This window comes from Tiliqua scincoides, chromosome 8 (assembly GCF_035046505.1).
Source record: "Tiliqua scincoides isolate rTilSci1 chromosome 8, rTilSci1.hap2, whole genome shotgun sequence".
Lineage (NCBI taxonomy): Eukaryota > Metazoa > Chordata > Lepidosauria > Squamata > Scincidae > Tiliqua > Tiliqua scincoides.
In genome coordinates this window covers 2,061,920-2,083,933 of record NC_089828.1, presented here as the reverse complement: position 1 = coordinate 2,083,933, position 22,014 = coordinate 2,061,920, and the positions used below count along the sequence as shown (strand labels likewise).

The 22,014-nt window shown below is 44.0% G+C and overlaps 1 protein-coding gene across 3 annotated transcripts in view; it reads right to left on the bottom strand.

Annotated features, from left to right (window-relative positions):
- Positions 1-236: 236 nt before the first annotated feature.
- NTRK3 (neurotrophic receptor tyrosine kinase 3) overlaps positions 237-22,014 on the bottom strand; it is a 449,707-nt gene continuing 427,929 nt past the window's right edge. For all 3 annotated transcript variants that reach the window (XM_066634740.1, XM_066634739.1, XM_066634741.1), the window contains 2 exons: positions 3,527-3,685; positions 237-422 (listed from right to left, as the gene is read on the bottom strand). In XM_066634740.1, the coding sequence (XP_066490837.1) occupies positions 237-422; positions 3,527-3,685 (345 nt within the window). The remainder of the gene's footprint in view (positions 423-3,526; positions 3,686-22,014) is intronic.

Below are 22,014 nucleotides of genomic sequence, written 5' to 3'. Positions count from 1 at the left end.
AAGGGATTCCTGTCTATATATATTAACTCTACATATATATAAGCCAAACCGCCTTACAGGTTGGTTGTTGGGGCCTTTCTATTTATTTTTAATTGTCTTGTCTTTTTTTTTCTCTTCTCAGTGTTGTATGTATAGCAGGCACTTGAGTTTATATGAATATGTCGGCTTGAGGTCAAGGGAGAGGTAGGGAGGGGAGAAGGAGGACAGAGCAACAACTTCCGGAAAAGTGGCCACTGCTAGCCAAGGATGTCCAGGTAGATTGGTGTGGCTTTGCCTAAAGCATGGAGGATCTTGTAGATTTCCTTGATGTTCAGCCGTTGCTGAGGTTCCCTCTGCCAGCAGCCCAACATGATATCGTAAACTTCCTTGGGGCAGACCCGCGGTCTCTCCAAGACCCGGCCTTGGGTGATGCACTCAATGACCTGGAATACATAACAGAGGAGGGTGAATCTTGTGTATGTCCCTTTAAATATCCCTTTAATATTTAATATCTCACTAGCATGAGATGTATAAAATAATGCATGGGATGGATAGAGTGGATAGAGGGATGCTCTTTTCCTTTTCACATAACACCAGAACCTGGGCACATCCACTATAATAATAATAATAATAATAATAATAATAATAATAATAATAATAATAATAATAAACAACTTTATTTGTATCCCGCCCTTCTCCCTAAAAGGGACCCAAGGCGGCTAAAATTGAGTGGCAGGAGAGTTAGAACAGATAGAAGAAAATACTTCTTTATCCAGTGTGTAATTAATCTGTGGAACTCCTTGCCACAGGATATGGTGATGGCATCTAGCCTAGAGGCCTTTAAAAGGGGATTGGACAGATTTCTGGAGGAAAAGTCCACCACAGGTTAGTGGCCATGAAGGTGTAACCTCCTGGTTTTAGAAGTAGGCTACCTCAGAATGCTAAATGCAAGGGAGGGCACCAGGATGCAGGTGTGTTGTTGTCTTGTGTGCTCCCTGAGACCCCAATCCTATGCATGTCTACTCAGAAATAAGTCCCGTTAGAGTCAATGGGGCTTGTTCCCAGGAAAGCCTGGATAGGATTGGGCTGTGAGGCATCTGGTGGACTGCTGTGAGATACAGGAAACTGGACTAGATGGGCCCTTGGCCTGATCCAGTGAGGCTCTTCTTATGAAAGTTTCTCCCTTTACAATTACATAATTCACACTTCCTGTCAGAGAAGGGGTGAGCATTTGGTGTAGGGATGTTTGACAATAAGTGAACCCCTACTGGAATTGCTGCACGGAAAAGTGAGCAGACTGTTCCAAGAATGTGATGGGTACTGCTGTGTCTCTCTACAGAACCACATACATTATCAAGGATCACACTGTTTGCTCCGTGGGCCATTGTGCGGTGACATTCAGAACACATCCTTTCCACAGAGGGAACAAAAGCAAACTCGGAACAACCACATGCAACATTGATGCCAGGGCATTGCCCCTGCTTGGTCTCTCATTCCAAGGTTAATTGGCCTCATTCTCAGAAACGGAAACAGCAAAAAGAACACTTTCCCTTGAATCAAACTCACATTGTGAAGACAGCAAACAACAACCACACATGAAAGCCGCAAACCCAATAGCCCAAAGCTGTCCACACCTCACTCTATGCCTGGCTATTGAAACCAAGGAAAGAAAAACTGAGTTGCTTGGAGTGGTGTCTTCAGAGTGATGCCTGGGGGAAATATCCCCCCCCCCCACTGCCCTCTGTCAGACACACAGTTGCCTGAATCCTGATCTACAGAGAAGACAGGCTTAACAGTGGGGAAGAAAGGGGGATGGATTTGTCAACCAGCTTTATTGCTCCCCACCACCTGAAGCCGATGAGCAGCATCACAGTGGCATCCCAGTGACCTGACACATGCTGGAGATAAACACAGATCTCAAACAGCACTGTGAAGGAAGCAGAACCCAGCAAGGGGCGGGCGGGCTGTGGCTTATCGCTTATGAATAGTGATGGGGACTGCCCCACATCCAAACAGATAGTTATCACTCCAATGTTTGCATATACATAGTGGAGGAGCCTAGAAAGATGAGGAAGAGCTGCTAAAAGGGGTTGACAAAACTCAAGGCATGCAAACATGGCTACATCACCATAAAATCAAGAACTATGGTGGCAGCATCATGTCTGAAGCCAGAGCCAATAGAGGGCTCCAATTCGGCCATTGGGTAGCATATCCAGGGTTCCATTCCTACAGGAAGTGCAGCTGTACGGGCCTGATAGTCCAGGGCAGGGGTGTCCAAACATTTTGGCAGGAGGGCCACATCATCTCTCAGACAATGTGTCAGGGGCTGGGAAAAAAGAATTAATTTACATTTAAAATTTGAATAAATTTACATAAATGAATTCATTAGAGATGGAACTTATATGAATGAATGAAGGTCTTGCAATAGCTGATGGCCTATAAAAGGCCTGGCATAAAGCAAGGCCAGCCTTTCCTTCACTGCCACTGCTGCATCACTAATGTGAAACAGCAAGTAGTGGAGGGAGCCCTTGTCCCACAGTTCAGGAGAGAGGTTGAACAGTTGTCCTCATGCTGAAAGCAGTTGCATGGGCTCCAGCAAGTCTCTGGAGGGCCAGAGGCTTATTGGAGACTGGGGGCTCCCCGAGGGCCTGATTGGGAGCCCCCAAGGGCTGCAAGTGGCCCCCGGGCTGGGGTTTGGGCACCCCTGATCCAGGGTCATGTGCTTCCTGTTTACATTATGGGCGCACTTGAGACTGAAATTTTACCAGCAGCAAAATGTCAAGTGGATTTGGCAATTGCTCCTTGACTCTGAGGAATTTTATGACTGGCGCTGCCTACTTTACAGCAGTCAGTACCTGCAGAAGAGCTGTGCCAACAATGGCCAGAGAAGATAGAATTGGGCCATGAAACACTCCAGCACGGATCAAAATAGTGATCCAATAGATCACAATAGAAGGGGGGAAAGATTGAATACCACTACATTTGTTTGTTTGTTTAAAAGTTTTAGGGCCCAATTCTATCCAACTTTCCAGCACTGATGCAACCGCAATGCAGCCCAGAGGCAAGAGAACAAACATTCCCTTATCTTGAGGTGGTCTCTGTGACTACCTCCCCACCACAGGATGCAGCGCATTGGTACAGCTGTACCAGCAGTGGAAAATTGGATAGGACTGGGGCCTTATACCCTACCTTTTCCATGCCAGAGCACATGCCCAAGACCACTAATGAATCCTTATACCAGATTGCTTTGGCCAGATAAAGAGGCAAGCAGTTTTAAGGTTTTAATGCCAGCTGGACTACAGGCGTCTTGGAGCTTCAAGTAGTATAGCTGCTGCTTAGGGACTGTTGCTGCTTCAGAGATGGCACTGTGATCTTGCGTCTGCTTGTGTCTGTTCAACCTCTACAAATGTACTTCCAGAGCTTTCAGTGTCTACATATTTAGGCTGAGGGGTGCAACCTTTGCTATTGTAGCATCTCCCACACCGAACTGTGCCTATCTCTTGCCACGCCGTGTCGTTACTTCTGCTAACTCCTGTAGGTCTGTTACCTCTGTGTTGGAGAGCTGGAACCAGGGCTGCTTCCCGTACGTGAAGATCTCCCAGAGGATCACCCCGAAACTCCAGACATCGCTATCTGTTGTGAATTTCCGGTACATGATGCTTTCCGGAGGCATCCAGCGGATGGGGAGCATGGTGTGTCCTCCAACCTGCGTAAACAGCACAGGGCAACACGAAACATTGGTCGTTAGAACTGTAAGAGAATCTGCCGTGGTCAAGTGGACAGACTCACTAAGCTTAGGAAACAGGAGTTCAAAGCCTACCTTAGTCACTGACTCATCAAGTGGTTTTCAAGTAAGGCTCAGTCTGCATGAACACCATCTCAAGTGGTCTCCCTGTTTCTAGACTGTAGTAGGGCTAATGTAGGATGCTTGGCTGCTCTTCATAAACATCCTTAGAACACGATTATCAGCTCAATCCTTACTAAATTCCTGTGCAGTGACGCAGCTGTTCCAGCAAGTGCTATGCTGTATCCCATGGGGAATTTAGGGTGCTGAAGGTCTTCCCAGGGTAAGGGGACATTTGCCCCTTGCCCCTTGGTAAACCCCAGCAGCCACTATGGGTCAATTCAGACCTACGCCAGCTGTATTGCTGGTGCAAGTCTATGCTGATCCATGCAAGTGGATTGGTCCAGGAAGGGAGGCAGGATACAGCATGCACCAGGGCCACCAATCCCACCACACTCCTGGGTCTGATCTGCTCACCCACCCCATTCTTGTCCTACCCTGTTCCACCCCTGCCCTTTACCTGGTACCTGGTACTCCTTTGCTTCACCAGTGCACACCAGAAGGCTCTGGACCTTCCCCGAGCACACCAGTTACTAACACTGCCACAAACTGCTTTATGGTGCTTTTGCGACAGTGTGTGCTAGTGGAATAGGCATAGAACAAATTACAGAATCCTAGAGTTGGAAGGGACCTAAAAGGTCATCTAGTCCAACCCACTGCCTGTAGCAGGAAATCCCCCTAGAACATCTCCAGCAGGTGCTTGTCGAGCCTCTGCCTGAAGATTTCAAGTGAGGGAGAATTCACCAGCTCCTTTGGCAATCTGTTTCACTACTGAACCACCCTCATCATCAGGAATTTTTCCCTGATGTCCAATTGGAATCTCTTCTCTTGCAGTTTGTACCTGTTGGGTCTAGTTCTACTTTCAGAGGCAGTTAAGAACAAATTTGTCCTTTCTTCCATATGACAGCCCTTCAAGTATTTGAAGAGCGCTATCATATGCCCTTCTCAGCCTTCTCTTCTCCAGGCTGAACATACCAAGTTCCCTCAGCCTTTCCTTGTAGGGCTTGTTCTCCAGGGCTCTGATCATCCTCATCGCTCTTCTCTGAACCTGCTCCAGTTTGGCTGCATCTTTCCTAAAGTGAGGTGCCCAGAATTGGACACAGTAGTTTGACTTTTGTTTGATTAACCATGTTGGGGGTGGGGGGCAAGAAGAAATAAAGGACACACAACATAAGTCAGTCACCTCTCCAGCTTCAGAGATTTCATCAGGCACCGCCCACTTTTAGGCATGCCTTAGCAGCCATAACAGCTGGATGCATTCTATAAAATGGACACTGAGGAATTCAGGAATCTGTATATCATATTCTGTCATGTCCCTCTCCCCCCCCCCCGAGCTTCCACTGAATCATGGCATACATGCAACCTGATGAAGAAACATAGATACTTGAAAGCCATTTAGGTATCTGGTTTTAAATTACATGCTTTCCTGCCTAAGCAGCTTTTCCTATGATGGCCACTTTTTTTCATCTATTAAGTGCCATCAATCCACTTGCACTTACGGTGCACACACGTGAGCGACTTGCAGCTGCAATTTTTGGAAGATGAGTTGGCCCTTATGCACTCCATGGTGATGGGAGCAGAACGAGAGAGATTAAACACTCGTGCTTCGGAAGCTCTTGGAACGTCTGAAATGAGACTCCGTCCCTCCAAGGGGATTGCAAGAGAGGGAGATCATTTCCAGGACTTGTTGCCTGCTTTCTTTAGGTTATTTGTGTGTGTGGTTGCAAAATCCATGGGGGAAAAAGAGAACAGAACTCAATAGGAAAGTCCAGATCAGGACAACAGTTGGTCACAGAGTTCTGAGTATTAAACAGAGCTCTACCAGAATTGATATATAGACCGACCAATTAAGATCATGGGCTTAACAACGGCTATAACACTTAGTGACAACAACAAAGAGCACACCTGAGCCAAGAGAAAGAAATTAAAACTCTGCACAAGCATCTGCAGCAGGTTCTGGGCTGTGCTACTAAACTATGCAATTAGCAAGAGCTGGTTGTGATCTACAATGTGCTTTTAAAAAAGGGGGAAATAAGCACTGACTACGAGATGGTTTTAGCACTCTCTCTGATTAGTTTCACAAGAGAATTGAAGCAATATTATGTTATGTCATATAAATGGACAGTGAGCACTATATTAGTTACAGTGCAACCCTTCCTCATAGAAACTCATGAGTTACTATTAACATTTTGGGGTTATGTTGACGGATGAATCATAGGGACAATGAAATAACTGAAAGCGGAATTGTACATCCTACGCTCTAATGAGTAGGACTCATAAACGGTGTGCTGGCAATACTAATTCTAGGGATAATCAACCCCAGGAGGAGGAGGCAGAATCACACCCACAGGTCATGCTTCCGATGTCCAAACATTGATCAGTTCACCTGCACAGACCTTGAAGACAGAGCCAACGTGCTTGGAACTTGTACAGTTGTTGGCTCTGTGCTAGTGACCCAATCAAAATGTGGAGGTTGAGAGTGGGCCTTCCCTCCATATGCTGATTATCTAGAACAGTGTTTTTCAACCAGTGGTACAGGTATCGCCAGTGGTACTTGAGGTGGTGTTTGGTGGTACTCGCGGGACCACTGGACCCCTGCCACCTGGCAGCGAGACCAGGAATGCAACACACTCGAAAAGGCCCTCCCATCCAGTGTCGGTGGAGGGCCGGCACTGAGAGATCTGGGTCGAGCCCTGAATTTTCAGTACATATGCATAGGCTTGCGTTACAATCTTAGTGGATCTACTGCGCATGAAATAAAGAGAAGGCAGTCAGTAACTTGTAAACAAACTTGTAAATTGCACAGAGAAACTTGTTGCTTGTTGCACACACGCATGTACTCGTAACTTTAGATACTATTTCAGTGGCTTGTGAGTTTAATGAGTAAATAATTGGGAATTTATAAGCTTTTCCCCCTCAGTTTTCTCTTTTTACTCCTATTTTCATAGCCATTTTATATGACTGGGTCAAAACGCAATCGATGCATTGTATTTCGATAAATGCAAATGGGATTAAATAACAGATATAGCAAGATAAGATTCTGCAAGGAGAAAAGCTAATACTGCATTGATTTAGGAAATGCAAATAAAACACAATACAACATTGGAAAATGGCAAACTGTAACAATGGCATGCTGTAACACAAAGACCAAAGGAGTGACTATTTATCTGAAGAATCTCAATTTAGATGTTAGAGATTTATGTTTGTATAAAATGGGTCGATATGTTATTATAAAAGGAGAACATCAATGAAAGAAACTGACAATAAGTTGTATACACACTTCTAATACAGACGGAGAATATATACATGTGAGTACGTATGTGAGTGTGTGCCTTGTAACGTACTAATAGATTTTGCTCAGAGCAAAATTATTTTTGGAGTCTATCTTAATGTGGTCATAGATAATTTGTTAGATTGAGCCGGAAGGAAAAGAAACTCACAAAACTCTTGGAACATATTATTTTAGCAAAGGAATAAGATATTTTCAATGCTAGATGTATGGTGATGCCAGCATTTAAAAGAAATGCCCCCAGTTATCTCTTGAGTCTTCTGTCTGAGTCAGAGCCCAGTCCTTACTGGCCGGTCCTCCGCTGGTGCTGTGTTGCAAACGTGCCGTAGGGCATGTCTGCAGCCTTTAGCACTAGTCCAGTGCCGGTGCTAGCTAAGCTCCGGTTTAGCACCAGTAGATCTCTGCTGCTCTGTGGCTGCCCAAGAGGTAGAGCAGGTGGCAGAGAAGTAGGTGGAGGTGTGAGGTGAGGCAGGGAGAGGAAGGAGGCATGCTGGGGGGATAAAGCAGTGCAAGAGGGAGGGAGGGAGGGAGAGAAGCCGCGGGCCTGATGTGGAGGTTCTTGATTCTACGGCAGCCCAAGAGTTGCCGCAGAATCAAGTAGCCCCACTGCGGGGCTACATGCCTTATCCAGGGGAAGAGGACAAATATCCCCTTCCCTCGAGAAGCTGCCAGCAGCTGCCCTGTTGCATGTAATATGCTGTGGCATTACCATTTCGGTGCCGCGGCAGTCCTGGCGCAACGGGCAGCAGGATTGGTCTGTCATTTCTCAGTGTGAGTTTTACTTATCCAGCTCCCACCAGCGGTCCTCAGACCTTCAGTGGTCTCCTGTTTTCTCAAAGGTCTTCATCCTTTCCCTTTTGCAGTTCCCTGTGCCTAAACATGACTCCCATAATGCCTAGAAGAATCTCGCCCACAAACGTCAACGACTAAAGTTGTTAACACTCAGATTAGCATTTATCATATCACAATCCAGTTTACTGCAGCTTCCTAATTGACATGGAAGTTAAATAACATGGTATTAAAGGATAAAGACTTGGATTCAAAGAACCATGAGCGGAAGGAGAAAATTACCTAGTTCTGTTCTATTGCTGTCGCTCAAGCACCTAGTAGCTTCTTCTAGTAGAGTGACCTTCTACTGTCGCTCAAGACCTAGTAGAAGATGTCCTGCAGTGCAACACCAAATATATCAGGGGCTGCGTTCCAATACAAGGAGGGATAAGGAAATACAGCCTGTCCCATAAAATTCTATATAGTCAAAAGGGTGTGTGTGTGAAAATACCATGCATAGTGTCTTGTGCAAAAGCTTGCACAACACAAAACTTCTCTGAATTGGGGGCGAATGAGTCACTTCTCATGCAATACTCTGCCATCCCTTCATGAGCAGAAGGGCTGCTTTAGATTCAAGCCAAACAATTTAATCTGGCAGAGAAAAGAAATGAGAAATGTGGTCATTTTATGGTATTAAGACCCCAAATTAACCTAAATCCCATACAGTGATACAGCAGCTCCAGCGTGGGTCACACTGCATCCCATAGAGGATATTTAGCTATCCTCGGAGTAAGGAAACATTTGTCTCTATGCCCTGGGGTAAACCAAGCAATTGCAATGGTCAAGTAGGACCTGCACCAGTGATATTGCTGGTGTCATTCCATGTTGATCCATGCAGGCAGATCAGACCTGTGAAGGGAATTTGGGTACGGTGTGCCAACATGGCTGATCTCATGTCCCATTCAACCCCTTCCCTGCCCTCTTTCCTGGACTTATGTGCTCTGGCAGGCTTCCCTCCATACACCGGTGTGCACAGGAAGTCTTTCCTCTGGTGCACATGGACTTTGTGCTGTCACAAAGCACTTTGCGGTGATTTTGTGACAACACTCAAAGGCAGAACTTGTGTTCTGCCGCCACAGACCCTGGTTAGGATTGGGCTATGCATGTGGCAACAGAAACAGGGGGAAAATAACAAAATGGTGAGTGTGTACGGATTATTTGAGTGGTTTGGTATTTAGCAGCATACCAGAATAGGCAAAGAAACCACTTTTAAGAGGAGGTAAATGTGGCTGAAAAACAGTATAAAGCAAATCAATCTCAAACAGTGCTCCAGATCTGAATCCAGTGGAAACAGAAATGAAAAAAAAATGCAAACTCTTAAAAATTCTATAAAAATATGATATGCAAATATATTTTGAAATGCAGAACAGGTCAGGAAAGCCATGATTTTATAAACTGGAAAAGAAGTACAGAGAAGTTTAGACTCCCTTTGATAAAAACAACATAATAGCTATGTATAACAAAGTGACCACAAATTAATTTTGTTAAATAGTATAAAACACTACAGAAAAGATATAAACAAACACAAAGACAAACGGAACGTGCTTCTGGCAGTGATAGGTGTTAGTGCAGAGGTTTCCTTGCCGTTCTAGCCCTTTGTGCCTCAGTGAGTTCTGCTCTTTGAGGGCTCGCATCCTTCTGGAAGAGGGGCCAATAAGCCCCCATGTGTGGAACACTCTGATGATGGCTTGCATCTTGGGTGATGTTTTTCACCAAAACTGCCATGTTAAAAACTTTGTTGATGGATCAAATATTAGACAACTGATGAATAGACAAGATAGGGGATTTAGGGACTCTACCGTTAGACTAAGGCAGCGGTGTTCAAACTCGCGACTGCTGAGCGCTGGGAATGCGGTCCCGATCCAGACCGCATCTAACTGTTTCGCCTGGGCACGATGTGAAGTCCACCTCAATCGGGAGACAAGGACACCCTGGGCAGTCATGTGTGCTGCCCGGCATCCCAGAAGCCGCACGACAGTATGTCCGGGCAGACACGACTGCCCAGAGCGCCCCTGACCTCCAAACAAGGGGGATCTCACACGGCACCCAGGCAGAACCAAAATGTCTGCATACTGGGTGGACAGAGCTGCCTGAAAGCAGGATCTGGCCCCCAGGCCGGGGTTTGCGTGACCCTGGACTAAGGAACTGGTAAAAGAACTAAAAAAATTTAAAAAAATCAATTCACTTTGGTAAAGTATCTGGTGTAGAAGTCATTATGATTCACTGTTACATGGTGTGTACTGACTTATTAAAAATCCCACAAACAGAAGGGCTACAGGAAAAACACAGAAAAGGAATGTTTCCAGAATCATTAGAAGAAAAGAATTTGGAATTCAGGGAAATACAGAACTGACATTATGAACTATAAACGAATAACATTATTAAGTTATTATTACATAAAAAACATGAAGTATGGGTAGGGATCAGATAAGCTTTGTACCAAAATATAATCTGTTCTGTAATGTTTGAAAAACACAGCCCCATCCTTTGCATGTTTACTCACAACAAGCCCCAGTGTAGTTTGTGGTGTTTACTCCCAGGAAAGAGTGCAGAAGATGGAAGCATTAATTTAATGCAGTACATATAAAATGTGAAAATATGAGCTCCTTTTCTATTTTGGGGTGCTGAGGAATCATTTGATTAAGTAGACTATCATTTGGCCATTTAAAGAAATTTAATTTGGGGGACAACCTCTACAATGGACTAGACCAGGGTTTTCCAAACCTTGGCCCGCGGGCCAGATCTGGGGTTTGGGGAAAGTCCTCTGTTCCATGAATGGAGCTTACTGTTTTGCCTCCGTGCCATGTGACTTCCATGTAGATTGGGGCACAGGGGCATCCTAGAGACAGTCTGTCTGCCCAGATGTCCTGCTGCACAGCCTTCTGGGACGCCGGACAACATACGCAACTGCCCAGAGTGTCCCTGTGCCCAGGTCTACATGGAAGTCATGCGATGTGGAGGTGGAATGGTACACTGTGGTCCAAACCGGGACCAGTTTAGTGGTGCATAGCGGTTGTGAGTTTGGTGACTACCGGACTAGACACACAGAGCCCAGCCCTGATTAATGCGTATCCATTTGATATACAAAGAAGTTCAACACCAGAAAGCTCCATTGTCAGCACAATGCTTAGCTATCTGGACAACTAGTGTACAACAGACAACCATCAGTGTAAAGCAGCACATGCAATATCTATTAAGGACATCAATACAAAGTTATCTTACAAGCCGGGAAAATATTATGTTTTATATTGGAAAGACATAACCAACTCTGGAAAAGCATTAGAGGAGCTTATAAGGATTTATAATGTATCTGGTTATATGCTTAGCTGAGAAAAGAAAAAAAACCAAACACCCACTGCATAATGGCATTTAACTTTTAAAAAGACTAATGTCAGGACAGAAACCCTCTTAGGCTGCAATCCAGTACACACTTACCTGGGGGGAAGTTCCATTAAACTCAGTTGGGCTTACTTCTGAGTAGATATGCACAGGATTGCACTGTTAGGCCACGAAAGACGATAGTAATTGAATAAATAGCTGGAGGCTTATTTAGCGAAAGAACATAATGATCTGTTTACAAACAATTTAATGAACTAATTAGGATAACTAGGAATGATCTTTCAGTACGAACAGCTCTGAACATCTTTGTAGGAAGAATAAATGCAGATATTTACATGAGATACAGTGTAGCTTACAAAAAGTAAACTTTTGGTGCTAATTTATCAAGTAATTTAATGTTTTCTGATAAGAGCCTAAGATGCTGGCAGAAACCATTGCTAGAGTTTACTTATAGAATTTTTTTTTTAAAGGAAAAAAGAAAAATCGCTATGGGCCAAATCACTCAGTATTCTAACAATGTCAGAGGCATGATGGGAAATGATGAAAGTATTCCCTGCCATCTTGGCATAAGAACATAAGAACAGCCCCACTGGATCAGGCCATAGGCCCATCTAGTCCAGCTTCCTATATCTCACAGCGGCCCACCAAATGCCCCAGGGAGCACACCAGATAACAAGAGACCTCATCCTGGTGCCCTCCCTTGCACCTGGCATTCTGACATAGCCCATTTCTAAATACCTGCTCCACCTCCAACGCCATTGGATATTAACGCATAGATACAATGTTGGAACCGGGTACATGCACAGAATCCAATGTGCATAGGCTTGAATGGTGTAATCATTGCGACAAAACTAAGAATTGACTGAGTGATCTGGACCTAGGAACACTGGATTTTAGGTTCATATGTCTGATGCAAATGCAATGCCCACATGTGGACAGAGAATGACATCAGGTGTGCACTGATGTCTCCCCGTTGTATAGGAGAGAGTGATTGGGTAGGAGCCTCTTGTGATCTGGTCCAGGATGATAAACGGGGAAATAGAGAGACAGAAATGCCGAATAGTCAATTATCTTATAGCCCAATCTTAAACTGCACTGGAACAGGCAGGCCAACTGGCCTGTACCTGCGCAGGTTAGGAGGTGCCTGGAGTGCAACTTGAAGCAAGGGGATTTTTATCGCCTTATCCCGTGTCGCACACCAGCCACTCCTATGGGGCTACTTCGGATTTACGAAATCACTGACGCAAATCTGAGAAGTCCATTGTAACACTGGGCTGGCTAGGAGGGAGTGGTTAGGATCTGGTCAAAGTTGCCGAGACCGATTCCACCCCCTCCCAAACCCACCCTGCCCATTGGCCCACCCCCCACCCAAAGAAGCCTTCATCCTGCCCTCCAACCACCCACTCCAACCCCCTGCACCTGCCTCCCTAGGCTGGCACCAACTCACTGTGTCGAACGGTGAACCTGGCACTGGGAGGCCAGCATGAGTCCTTGCTCTGGCATACGCAGCTCACGAGTCTTTGCAAATGTGCTTCACAGCATGTTCACAGCACTTGTCGGCTGGCAAAGAAGACTTGCACCAGCCAATCCAAAGGTTTAGTTTGTGCTCTCAGTCTTACAGATTTCACTTGGCTGGGTACAAATTGTGATCAGTCTGTATTATCTCCTGAGCAAATATATAGCAAGATTCTCTACTTGAATTATACAGATAAATAAACAGACTGACAGTGTATGCTAATCAAAACTTTGTTACTAGATGTTTGCTAGGAAGTTGGGATAAAGAGAAAATCAAACTAGAACCAGATGAGTCTCCCATCATCTCTGTAGTGAGAGATGAAGTTTATTGTCTCAACCAGCAACTTGGACATTTTAGTAAAATGAGAAACTACTGCCTCAAAAGACCCAAAGGCTTATGTGGTACTAACAGAGTTAAAAACCTGTGGGGAAATTATTATAGTGAAATGCAATATGTGCAGATTCATCTTTTTCAATACTTCCAATGGAACAACTTTTTGTCATACTCAGAAGATTTTAAAAAAAAGTATAAAGAGCACCCACCAAACCTGAAAAATGAATAAGCTCATCAAGAAAAAAAGTATCTTCTGAAACTGAATTATCTCTTCTTGACAAGGATATCTCGCTGGTGTAACAGCTACATGCTGAAATGAGGGGCTGACACTTCACAGGGGCGTTGTGAGGATAGAGAGTTGGCCCAGCCTGATTTTTGTGGAGAAGGGGCAGAATGAAAGTCAAAGAGGCAGATACCTAAACTAAATTTTTAATGAAAAAATAATATAGATGAGTTGTTGTTTTTTTAAAAAAAACTAGAAAGAGAAAATATAAAGCTGTTGAAGTTGGATAGGTGCAAAGGTATTAATTCAGCATGAAAGGAAAATAATATTTATAGAACTTTCAGATGTTTAAAGCACTGCTGAAATCCTTACAACAGCCCTGTAAGATAGGCCATAATTTTTACCCCCGTATTGCAGATCAAAAACTGTGGTTGAAAGGGAAGTGATTGCTTAATGCTACTAAAAGCCCAATCCTATGCCTGTCTACTCAGAAGTAAATCCCATTATAGTCAATGGAGCTTACTCCCAGGTAAGCGTGGATAGGACTGCATCCTAAGTAAGTTCATTGCAGAGATGAGATTCAAACCAGTGACTTCCTGATGTGCTGTCCAATTTTGTTCAGTGTAATCTCTATGCACGTTAACTCAGAAGGAAGTACAGCTATGCTCAATGGTTTACTCCCAGGTAAAGAGTGCATAGGAGTGGAACCACAGACCCTGTGCTACACCAGCTCAAGAAAGAAAGAGAGACCATCAGATAATGAGGATGAGGTCTCCTTCAAAAATGCTTGCTGAAGCCAGTCAAACAGGAGGTCATCGCTGTGAGCGGGGCATTAGGTGAGCTCCCAAGGAGAGTGAGAAATCCTCCGGCCCAGGTTGCAATATGTTTTGATCACTGGAGATTCTTTCAAGAGTCCAATGAGCACAAATTTCCATGCCTGCATGCAGCACCTAGAGAAGACGTGTCGCCCAAGGCTTTGGAAGACAACTGTGAAGTTGAACAAGCCTCCGGATGAAAACAGCCTTTGTTTCTCCCTCTTTGTAGAGCCAATTTACATTTCACGTCCCCGGCTCTGGAGAGAATCATTATGTATTTCTGTACGAGGGAGCTGAACATTTGCGCCAGCCAATCAATCAAGCTGGAGTTTGCGGAGAGAGCGAGGAGCTGCAGGGTTTTGCAGTAACAGGAATGGGAGCAAAGAGAGAGAATTGGAAGGAAGGCGTTGAATGTACAATGATTTGGAAATCATCTCCATTCTCTAATGGCCCTTGGAATTCCTGTTGGCCCAGACAGGGGTGGAGAGTCTTAGAGCAGCTCAATCTGTCACTGAGTGACAGGTTGCTCAGACAGAGGAGCAAAGTCAGAGTCAGAAGCCTTATAAGATTAGAGAGAGCCCAGACTGTTGACTGGCCCCCCATATCAGTGGCTCCAGTATCCACAGATTCTGTTACCCAGGGATTCGCTGATCCGGGGTGGGGGTCTGCACCCCACTGCGCCCATTACAGTCCTTTCATTTTTGTTTAGTAACGCTTGAAGCACAGGTGTTTCTTGCTTAGGCAAGCTGCATTCTTGCTCCACTGAAGAACATGATGTGCAGACAACCAGCCTGCATGCTAGAGCAAGACCAGTTAGTCACCCACATGAAGTTGGCCAATTTAGTTTCCCATGAGCAGGAAAGCAGCCTGCATGCTACAGGGAGAAGAGTAACAGAATGTTAACAGGAAGCAGGACAGTTCCTTCTTCTTGTTAATGTTCATTTAAACAGGAAGAAGGAACTGTCCTGCTTCCTGTTAAAGTTCTGTTAGGCCGCATTCCTATCCACACTTACCTGGGAGTAAGCCTCACTGAATATAATAGGACTTACTTCTGAGTAGCCATGCATAGGATTGGGCTGTTAGTCTCCCTGTAGCAGACAGGCTGGTTGCCTACACATCCCATTCTTCAGTGTTCCTTGGTTAAGTAAGAAACACCTGTGCTTCAAGTGCTACGAAAAGGAAATGAAGAGAGTGATAGGGTCCCCCCATATCCACAGTTCCTTTATCCACAAGGGATCCTGAATCAGAACTATTTATATAGGGTTCCCCCATATCCACAGGTCCTGTATCCACAAGGGGCCCTGGATCAGAACATAAGAACAGAAACCTTAGCTATACAGGGGGGACACCTTTATACATTTGTATATGCCACACCTTGTATCTTAATCTTTCCCTTTACTTACGAAGTGTTCACCATTCAGCCTCCTTGGTCAGCACTTCTGCTGTTCGAAACCAATAGGAGCAGGTACTCTTACCCCCGTTGGCACAATTTTGAGTGGAATTTGCCAAGCATTATTGGTGGATCCTAAAAATGGTGATTTTTAGAAAAAAGATTTATTGGCTAATAATTCTTCGCACCTGCCTGTTTCTTTTCTGGAATGCATACAGTCTTACAATGCAACTTGGGAATTGTAGTGCAGGAGTGGGAAAAGGCAGTGCATACATAAGGCAACATTTAGGTTTTTTTTTCATCAATGGATAGAACTACTTTAAAGGTCACATGTATATGCTGTTGCATGCCCCTGGGACACATTTGACTTTTTCTTAATGTGGAACCTTCCAGCAAAATTGATTGCTAAGAGCAAAGGTATTGTTCTGTAAGTTACATTTCCATTAAAAAAAAAAAAAGTTCAAACCAGTTTCAGCAGTGGGCTCACAAATGGGGTGCGAGTAAGGGGTTAAAATGATCAACCGACAGTGGCTAGGTTTTGAGCACTCAGTCTGTAGACTGTAGTGCTGTACAACTGTACAACTGTAGACTGTACAAGTGCAAAACCAGCATGTAAAAGCAAAATAATTTCAGTTTACATTTCAAGCAAGAAGGGAGCACTCCTTGGAATATACCCAAGTATTAGAAGTCAGGGAAAATGCATATTCCAAGCCTGTTGACTTCAAATTTCAGGGGCATCACAGTTCCTGAACAGGCAGAGTGGCATGACACTGGCAAGAACACCTGCTATGAGCCTGGAAAAAGAACTCAAACATCTCTCAGTTAATATGAATGGGAGATGATCAAGTAATGCCCAGGGGAGAAAGAGTGTGATATACTCATCCTCAGATAGCTAGAACTGGACCCAAGGTCCTTCCCAGGGACACACATTCTGCATTGTTTCATAATTAGAACCAAGTCCTCCCACTTGCCTTGGGAGTTGTTTTTATTTGGTGCTTTTCACCCAGGGTTCATTTACCGATCTGCCTGGATTATAATCGGGAATTCTAAAATCAACTTGAATTTAGGAGCATTAATGTGCAAGAAGGGACTTTGTCCCTTTGCACCCCCCCCCCTCTTATTCTCATCTCCACTCCATTAGGTTTGTTTTTATCCCACAGTTTTCGGAATTCTTAATGAGCCATTAAGAAGCTGCCAATTACCTATGCAAATGAAGAGGTGCCGACTGGCGGGGGTTGTAGCTGGAAGTAAAAGTCTGTTACCTCAAAAGAGCTTGAGATAAATCGCTTCGGCTCAGCAAGGCACATACACCCAAGGGCCCTTTCTCGCGCACACGCTCACTGCTTGGGAATGCCAGCCAGAGCTTGGAAGATGATGGTCTGTAGGTTCATAATGAATGCTACTTGCAAAAAAAAAAAAAAATTGAATAACATATTCAGAGACTTCCTGCTACAGCTGAAAGCCTCATCGGGCAATCCCTGAGCTCCAAACCCACTGGGGAAGGCCCAACATAAATGGATCATGAATTAGCAAATAAAAACTCAACTGCTTTCACCCTTTCCAAAATGGCTGAAATCAAATTGGAGACCTGCCTCTGAAGGTTTGCCTCAAGCAGAATTCAAAGCGAATTTAGAAATTCGTCCTCAGATGAAATGTCTGGCTGACCTTGGGCTAGTCACTATCTCTCAGTCTCACCTACCTCACAGGGTTGTTGTGAGGACAATCGAGGGGATGAACTATGTACATCACCCTGAGCTCGGAGGAAGGGTGGTATAAAAATTGTGGAAAAAAAAATCAACAAATAAATTTGGAAATCCCTCTTTGGGTAAAAGCTTGAGTGCATTTTGAGTAGCCCAACAAGGTTTTGGCAAAACACAACAGTGGGGTTTTTTTTGGGGGGGGCAGGATTGCACATTCTGGGTCCCTTTAGGGAGAAGGGCGGGATATAAATAAAGTTTATTATTATTATTATTATTACTGAATAGTCAAATTGACTTGAATTGTTCCCCTTTTAGACCCCTGTCAATATCCAGATTCTATGCCTCTCCATGAATTTCTAGATTCTAAGCATCTTGGAAAGGAGTCTTTTTTTTTTTTTTTTTTTTTTAGAACTCTATGAAAAGCACAGTAGTAGTTTTCATAGAGTTTTTTAACTCTATGAAAAGTACATGCTCAAACAGTAATAATGATAAGGGGTTTGGGAGAGTTCGGGGGTGAAAAGTAAGTAAGAAAGTAAATGGGATGAAGGGATTACAGGATTATTGAATCCACATTTGCTTAGGAAAAAAGTTGATATACTTCCCATTTGGGGGAACATTGCTGATTTCTAAGTGAATTCTTTGCTACTGGGAAGGAGGGCTTCCGATCACAATCATACACAGTACCAAACATGTCATTAACTCAGACCATGTACCCTCAGAAGCATGTGAGTTAGCAGCAGGTTGACAGATTGAGAGAGGAGTGATGGAAGTTGGAAATGCAAAAGAGGTGCCCTCAACCACCACTTTTCCAAGCTACAAAAAGCCATTTACAAGTCTTTATATGCATCCCACTTCACCTCACTTTCCAGGCTAGGGTACTGTGGCAAACGTCCAAATAGAATGTCCTATCATTTCTTCTGCCAATCAGCAGCTATGGTGACACAGGAATTAGGGGATCAATTCCTATATTCATGGGGCCCTCGTCAAAGCTCCACAGCATAGTCTGAATATAGTCCCATGCTAACATGTCATCACCCCTGCCCAAGCAAACCATGCCTTGCACATCTTCCCCCAAGAACACATTAAACCAATCAAAACTGAATGCTCAATGTTTTATAGATTTAAAATTGTCTTGCATATCGACAATGTGTTTCTGGAACTCTTTGGCTTCTCTGGAATTACTTTGTCAGTGTAGGTTATATATAAAAAGCTATCAGAAATTTGCACGGGAAGGCAGTGCACTGTGTTTGGGGATCCTGAAATGCCTGAGATTTGTCTGCCTCCCCCATTTCATCCAGGAACTGCACTGAGGAATATCACTTGACCCCCAGCTTTATGAATCCTTAGTGCCTTTGTGAACACAGTCATTGTACCAATCCCCACCCTTATCTCACCCCTATTTCTATGTTCAGCAATCAACTCACTAGCAAGAATCCTCAACAAACCACATGGCGAATACATCCCCACTATTTGGTAGCCATTTTACTAGTCTCTTTCTATAAAAATAACTTGCCTTGGCACCCCCAAGCACACATTCTGATATCTTCATTTAAACTGCTTTGTTCACAACCATTGATCTTCTTATCAGCCCTGTTCTTTTTCCTGGTGGAGCCCCTGCCAATATCAGCAAGAGCAAGATCAAGATCATCTAAAAAGCATGCATGAATTAAACAAGGCCCCGTTAAAAAGAAACATTAAAAAAAGCTCTAGATGCCACATAATCAGTTCAGCTGCCTTGGCATTAATCATAATAATATTCAAAATTCATTAGACATGATTGTTTTGAAATCTATTTTCTATTAATATCAGATTCATGAAGCAAGGATTTTGGCAGCTGAAAGAAAAACCTGGGAAAGCAAGGCATCAAAGACCCCAAAAACCTCTTGGTTCATGAAACGCATTATCATTTTGTCTTGGTGGGGTGATGACAAAGCCTGTAGGCTTCACTGCACTTACACTTATTGGGCCACACAATGCCATAATTAGCTAGCAATCTGAGAGCTGCTGATATATGACTTGAAAAGAAGAGGAGTGGTTTTTTACTGGGAAGACCAAGTTCAGGGTGACCAGGTGTCATAACCACAAAAAATGTAGACATTCAAGAAGAATTATTATTTTTATTAATTTATATCCCGCCTTTTTGCCCCATGGGCACATGTAGGACATGACAAAATAAAAGCTAAAAACACCCATATATTGATTTCATGTGGTTAAGCACTATATTACTTATTACTATACTTATTAAATTTAAATCTATATTTCATATAATTTATTACTTATAATTTATTAATACAAGAAGGCTATGTGCTGCCTACTCACAGGGAAAAGGAGGACATTTTAGTTCATTTCCAGGACACGAGGCTGAAAAAGAGGACATGTTCTGGAAAAAGAGGGTGTCTGGTCACCTGACAAAGTTCCACCTTATCCAACATCCTGCTTTCAAAGGTAGCCAGCGAGATGTTACCGGAAACTATGACCAGACACATGAAAGTGATGGGATTTCCACATTGTGTTTGTTTCCAGCACTAAGAGATACACTGTCTACAAATACAGACATTCCATTCAACCATTATGGGTAATAGACCAAACACGGATGCGTTTAATCCTTTTTAAAAAGCTATGTCAGCCAGAGGCCATCACCATAGCTTGTGATAGTGAATGAGCACACAAAGGTGACAAAATGTGCACCCTATCATCTGTGAAAACAATATGGCTGTTTTGTTATGTGCTTGGAAGCTAGAAGCCTGCATGAGACTCTTGACATACTGCACACTGTAGATCGTGCTGAAGACCACTGTTGTGACATATTAGCAGGCAATTCCTCTCTTTCTCTCTGAAAACCAAAGCAATGGTGACAAAAGGAGACCAGAGAAGGAAGAAAACCCTTCACAAGTTCATTTATCTTGCTTGGAGGGCAGGCCATTGGGTGGGTCATGGAGAGACATTGGGGTGCCCTCAACTATCTTTAACTTATGCTGTTGTTGTGTTCAGTTGATACAGGGATGGGGCTGTGGCATAGTTGTGGAATCTTGTCTGAGACCCTAAAGTGCTATTATCAGATGATATTGAGTTGGATGGATTAGTAGCCTAGGATGAGCAGCATCATATATCATCTGGAAACCATGGAAGAAGATGCAGGCTCAGATAGTGGGGTATTTAACTCTTTCATGCTGTGCTACAAAAATCACACTCCCAAAGCTGCTATCAGAAGGAGAGCCTTCTAGTATCAGCAGACCAATGCAGCAGAAAGAGTTCAGTGCCTATGTTCCTGCTCACCCTGAGTCGCAATCCTGACACTTGTCCTGGAACAATGGAAGGTTCCTAGGACACCAGTCACACCCTGGAACCAAAACCTGGACTCTAAAATTTGGGAAAACAATTCAAACGAGGAGAATCTCTATGCACACGTGCGTTTGAGTTGGAGGAATCCTAGAAAATTATGGTCCGTGCACAGGAATACCTAGTGTTTGTTCTCAAAAAGTAGCTGCTTGCCATTCCGCAAACTTCATCAGAGATCTCTTCTTCCCATTCTACTGACAAGGTGAAAGTCCCCTTTATGATGGGTAGATGGATGGCCCTCATTAAATCTCCCCAGTCTCATCAAAGCCTACTTGCCTGGCACTTAGTCAATCTCTTGCGAACCAATGCCGAATGGTTCCCTGATTGTACATTTCCAAAAGCTTTTGTCCAGTCAACTCTAATATTCTGGGCAATGCCACTTCTGCCATTTCCCCTGGGATCGGCAATCTTTCATGCCTGTTTAAGGAGTGGCAAGTTGTCACCGTGTCACTGTCACAGGTTAAAGAAATGCTGAGTGACTTTACACTGAGCTGTCTTCTGACTTTTAAGTTGCGGAAATGAGATATTAGAGCTGATTTATTTATTTGTTACTTGTTATTTGCAGCTACCACATTTTCCAGACTCACAAAGAGACTCACAAAGAGACTCTCTGCAGACGCGTGTGGCCTCTGGGAACCAAGTGCCTCTGGGAACTAAGTGCCAGGTAAGGCACAAGAGTTTAGCACCTGGGCGAGGAGAAGGCAAGGAGACCTCTGAGTTTTGGAGAAGGAGAGGAGGAGGAGCAGGAGGAGGAGGTAAGTGTACTCATTCTAACGCTTTGTCTTTCTAACTCCCTGTCTTCTAACCTTAACCTTACCTTTAAAGCAACCTTAAATCAAAATTGAAAGTTAGCACCTAAGGGAGGTACATAGGGCTACTCTGAGCAGGAGCAGAGTCCTACTCGTGAGTAAGAGCAGCGTCCTACTCGTGAGTAAGTGCCCAAGGGTCAGGCATTTAAATCAAAATTGAAAGTTAGCTGCACCTAAGGTAGCACTTAATCGAAGGAAGGGAGGAGGATAAAGTGAAAAGCAGGTTTTCTACTTGTTTAAATTAAACCTATACTTAACCCAGGTTAAACCTAATCTAAGTTAGAACATAACCTAAACAGGTCAGTAAATTGGGACACAGGATCTAGAGAGCAATAAATAATTAAACAAACCCAAATAAAAACTAGCTTGAGGTTACAAAAACAGTCCAGCCTAAGAGAACAGAACTAGGAGGGAAAGGACCTAGGAAGGGCCAATTCCCAACCCATTAAGAGCCCCAAGCAGTCCATTCAGGAGCCTGCAGAGTAGGTCACGCCCATCAGCAGCCATTTGCCTTCCTGAGCTTTTGTAAACTCACCTGGGAAGGCCAGCCCCCTTTCAATCAGGAAAGAAGGAGGGGGGAGGAGCCAGCCAGGAGTATAAAGCTAGGCAG